General features: G+C 39.1%; 1 protein-coding gene across 1 annotated transcript; it reads right to left on the reverse strand.

Moving 5' to 3' along the window:
- Positions 1–659: 659 nt before the first annotated feature.
- Positions 660–4,039, reverse strand: LOC149022584 (BIIDXI-like protein At5g11420). The gene is made up of 3 exons (XM_089147304.1): positions 3,937–4,039; positions 2,815–3,315; positions 660–1,443 (listed from the first exon to the last, which is right to left on the reverse strand). Exons 1-3 carry the CDS (start codon positions 4,004–4,006, stop codon positions 905–907), a joined length of 1,110 nt encoding a protein of 369 aa, XP_089003430.1. The 5' UTR covers positions 4,007–4,039; the 3' UTR covers positions 660–904.
- Between the last annotated feature and the right edge of the window lie 716 nt (positions 4,040–4,755).

The following is a 4,755-nucleotide window of genomic DNA, read 5'->3' on the forward strand; positions in this document are numbered from 1 at the left end:
CCGGAGTTACCCGAAGATCTAGTATTGTTCTCTTTTAAGGAAACTTACCCCCTTAAAATTAGGAAAAAGAATCCTAAGAAAAATAAGTCAACAAGTTTGGATCACTTCTGGAGTCCAGGTCGAACTCAACAACCAGTATACCATTCAAACTCTTTCTCTACAGATAAGAATTCATTCAGGAGTTTAAGTCAAATTCGATAATAGTAAAGCTAAGGTGGTTTTCAACTATAAATACCCCCATCATTATTCTGCGAGAGGTACATTCTTAAGAGGAACCACTCCAGCTGATTAATTGCGTGTTGCAACACGTTATTTCTATTTCCATCACGGAATACTCGTCTGGCTTGATGTTCGGAAGTGTTAACTCAACCAACTCGGTCAAGCACATTCTTCCAGGAACATCTGATTGTGTGAACGAACAGGATTCTGCAACAACAGTATCCTTAGTATCAAGTTATAGAAGTGGATTTTACGTGCTTATTTACATATAATGTCTAACTTACTAATTAGTTTGTAAAACTGAAAATATATACGCATAAAAATGAAAAATAACATTTACCTTACCTCATTATAGGCACATGAACGTACGAAATTTTTTTATTTTCTCATTCAAAATAAACAAAAAAAAATATATATATATATATTTAACTTCACTCCAACACCCTATCCAACACTAAACCACCTCCCTAACCCCCAAAAAAACAAAGCCAACCCCTGAAGTCCACAAGTCATCTTCGAAATGACAATCTATTTACCAAAAAAAAAAATGACAATCTGACATGATAAACTATAATATTACACTGATAATCCCATTATAAAATTGTAGCCCACCTAAACTGGTCGGAATATATGAACCGGCGGTCCCAGCCATTCACCCCGGTCCACCGTTCTGCCACCAAATACCTCAGCTAAGCCGTCGTGGGTTACGAACGCCGATGATCTTCACATCATCAAGGACAGGACCGCAGAGTGAGGCCATATCATCGCTTCTGGTGTTATAAGACCTGCTTAAAAACATCACCCTCGTCCGTGTGGATTTCGCCGTGAACCTCAGAAACGCACGCTTCGACCCACCGGTCCCTTGCGACTCGTACGGCACCTTGAGGCTGTAAGCTCCTGCATGAGCCTCCACCATCATCGACCCTTTGCACATGTTGTTGGCGTCTCCGACGGCAAATGTCAATACATAATCTTTGCCTGGAAAGGTTCGAGCCACCTGAGACATGACGCTTTCCATGCCGGCAAGAAGCTCTACTGCACGGTTCCCTTGTGGAACAGCGAAGTGTTCAGAATCCAAGTATTTCACTGCTTTAAGTGATTCCACCCTCCACCCTGGCAATGGACAGTGTTCATCTTCAACGTGGGGTGGGATCAGAACACCCCATGTTGTGTTTGGTACGAAGTATGGGCCTTCCTCAAAACCTCCGTTCTTCAACACGTTCTCTGCATTTTTTTAATGGAGATTCCAAACAAGTACTTAATTAGATCTCGAAATGAGAAATTAAATGCAAGTTGGGTTTTATACTTCTCTTAATTATTTTTTATACTAAAAAACGAAAATGCAATCTTCCATTTGGATTACAATTATAACAGTCAGTTGGGCTCAGACTTTTGTAAACCTTGGCTCTAGCGTGGCTTTGATTCTTCACAGGTTGGATGACACTTGTTTTTCTCATTTTGCCAGTCAAAATGAAAAATATAATCCTCCATTTCGATTAAGATTATAATAGGATCTATTGGATTGGACTTTGAAACCTCTTTTAGGCCTGCTTAAGGAGTTCGGTCTGCACCGGTTGGGGTAGCACTCGGTGCTCTCCCACAATTTTATCACTACAAAAACATATGGGATCCACAAGTAAAAATAATAAAATATATAAAAAAATTCACCAATCCTTTGGGTCCCACATGTTTTTTTGTGGTAGTAAAGCCGTCGGGACAGCACTCCGACAGGGTACAAATTCAGACTCCTGCTTTAGGTTCTCTGATCCTAACTCGCAGGGATGGCCAAAGTTGAGCCAAGCTAATTAGACAACTAATCCCATCCTTGACCTTTGTATGATTTAGGTCCAACTAGCTTTTATATATATATTATATAATATAATACATAATTTTATATTATTGTTCTAGTTGATAAAAAATAATCTACTTTGAAATATATTCAATAAATCTAGCCTAATGAAAAATTCGAATTCAGTGTTGCACAATTAATGCACAACACTATACTGCCGACGGTCGAGATCAAAATTTCAGTTGAGATCTCGATCTTGACTGTTTGTTGTAGGTACCGCGCATTAATTGCGCAACACCCAAGTAATTTTACCTAATAAAACACTCAACCTTTACCTGATCTAGACCCTAATCAAGTCACCCTAGACCTCCCTTGGCCCACTCTTAGAGTTTGGCTTTCAAGCCCAGGCCAAGATGGGCAAACTTACACCCTAATTCAAATATATTGGTTAGTTTTTTTTGGTAAGAGATTAGCTTTTGCGCACCGGTAAAATAACCCTTTTTCAGTTGAAACAAGAGTAGAAAACAACAAAAACCAAATTTAAATATATTAATTTTCTTCATCAACATTTGAACTTTTTTCTTGAGAAAAACTAACTCTAAATAAAACAATTGTTATTTAAACTGTTATTTTAGTCAAAAATTCAAACGAAAAAGAGAGAACAAACACTTAGAAAATTTCATCTTCTACCGCTACCTTTGAAAATATTTTAAAAACACGTTTACCGACACAAATTTAAAGCTCAGAAAAGTTTTTACAAGCACTGAAACAGGAAAAATGGATCCTAAGAACGGAAATTAACTCACTGTTGGTGGGTTTAGGAGGATACAAAGTCCGCATGGCAACTGCATCAATGAGAGGCCCACAAGAAGTTTCACTCTCCACTGTTGGATTATGGATCAGAATGTCTACGTCTAAGGTATCATCGGCTAGAAATGCCCATGAATAGGAATCCCATCCGTCGCTGCTGTAAATAGTCTGAATGGGTAATACACCCCAATCCGGTGATGCAGAGATGTTTATCTTCTCCTCTTGTCCGCACGTGCGAGATGCAGTGAACGTGATGACGTAGTTCAACCCCTTGGTTACGTTCACCTTCTGCTTGATAGACGCGTCCTTGCCTAGCCTCACCGCATGACCATCTTCTGGAACTACCATCACCATGTCTCCTTGTTTCTGACCCGATTTGATGTACTCCACGTAGCCTGAGATCTCCCAGTTTGGAACCCCATGCTTATTTGTCACCACCGTTCCTTTCATATGAGATGATCTGGGCCCTTGCTCGAATTTCCCATTCGGCAACAATCCTGCAAACCAGAAAGTCAAGTATAGGGGCATTAATGACGATTCACTCCTTCAGATAGAAAGCTAGGATTCTGTGCCAGTAAGGTCCATGTAGTTATATACTCATATCTAGCTCACATGGTCTTCTTACGTTGTCCACATGGGGATCACTACTTTATTATATATATTATTTTTTATTAACGGGACTGCAACTCGATCTACAAATGAGAACTTTGAATCTCCTTTAATGCTACCCAACAATAAGTCACGTGGAAGTCAATGAGATCTGATCTCTAATGACACAGTTGCCCCTCATGTGACTGGAGATTTACTGTAAAAGAGAAGACTACACTTTTTGCCACGGTTACTTCGTAAAATGAAGCATGAGTCCCTAGACCTAGATGGTAAGAAACTCAAGAATGCCAAAACATACTGGACCGCTAAAACAAAATTGTGAAGAGATAAGTAGAAAGCAGAGGATTTCCATTCCAATTCTCACTGCCTTTGGGCAATGAGGGTGAAAAGCAAGGATCTGCTCTTCCGTTGCTTGGGAATGTAAAAGGTTCTCAGGAGCATTCACACGATTGGCACACAATAGCGCTAGAAAGATCCTGAATCCATAGAGAGAAGTTTTAAGTGCTTACCGTTGGTGAAGGCCAAAGAGACGTGGCAGATGGCGCACAATAGCACTAGAAAGAGAGTGATGGCGAGCATTTTTGAGCTCGAGACAAGACTGCAAGTTATGAAAACAGGATGCTCCGAAATAGAGATGGGAGGGCGAAGATTTTATACATTACAGCCTTCAAGATATTCCCCAGAGTTTCAAAAAATTACATGAATGCCACTTAAATTTCAGCCTGGATATATAATTTGTTGGGTTGCGGGGAAGGTTTATTGGGAAATAAATTATGATGCACATATTAATATTAAATTCTCGGACATATTAAGACTCATAGGGAAATGAAATGCAGTCGGAGTGGAAATAACGAATTCTACTATTTTTGCTACTCCAGAGGTTGATTATTTCCACGTGAAGGGTTTGCATGAATGAGGAGTCTACTTCGTTTTTCAATATCGTTCTTAGCAGGCACTACCCAAACAGGCATATCATCCGGTGGAGGTTTAGGAACAAACTGGCGGAGATTAAAGGCAAGAGATGCCAAACTCACATGGTTATGTCGCAGCACATATATATGTGTGACATCATTAATACAGCACAGATGTTTATAAAAGAAAATAATAATAATAAAAATGAAAAGAAAGGAAAAGAAAAGAGCACAGATCCACGTATGGGTTGGTAAAAATCTCTCCACGTAGGTCCGGATTTAAGATTTTTACTTTTTCCTTTCGTTTAAGCTCTACAAAATTTTGTTGCAAATTTATTGTCAAGATTAGTGTAATATTCGAATCAAATTTGGATTGGATAGTGGTAATATCATATTCGCATCTTATTTATTTGAAAG

The sequence above is a fragment of the Hakea prostrata genome, chromosome 3 (assembly GCF_041222555.1).
Source record: "Hakea prostrata isolate BN-2017 chromosome 3, UWA_Hpros_2, whole genome shotgun sequence".
Lineage (NCBI taxonomy): Eukaryota > Viridiplantae > Streptophyta > Magnoliopsida > Proteales > Proteaceae > Hakea > Hakea prostrata.

What these genes read in the sequence shown, in the direction of transcription:
- LOC149022584 (XM_089147304.1), bottom strand. Translation starts at nt 4,006, where the DNA reads ATGCTCGCCATCACTCTCTTTCTAGTGCTATTGTGCGCCATCTGCCAC. An exon ending in CTCTTTGGCCTTCACCAACG is followed by an intron (nt 3,316 to 3,936) that starts GTAAGCACTTAA and finishes TCTGGTTTGCAG; the next exon opens with GATTGTTGCCGAATGGGAAA. An exon ending in TCCTCCTAAACCCACCAACA is followed by an intron (nt 1,444 to 2,814) that starts GTGAGTTAATTT and finishes AAAAAAATGCAG; the next exon opens with AGAACGTGTTGAAGAACGGA.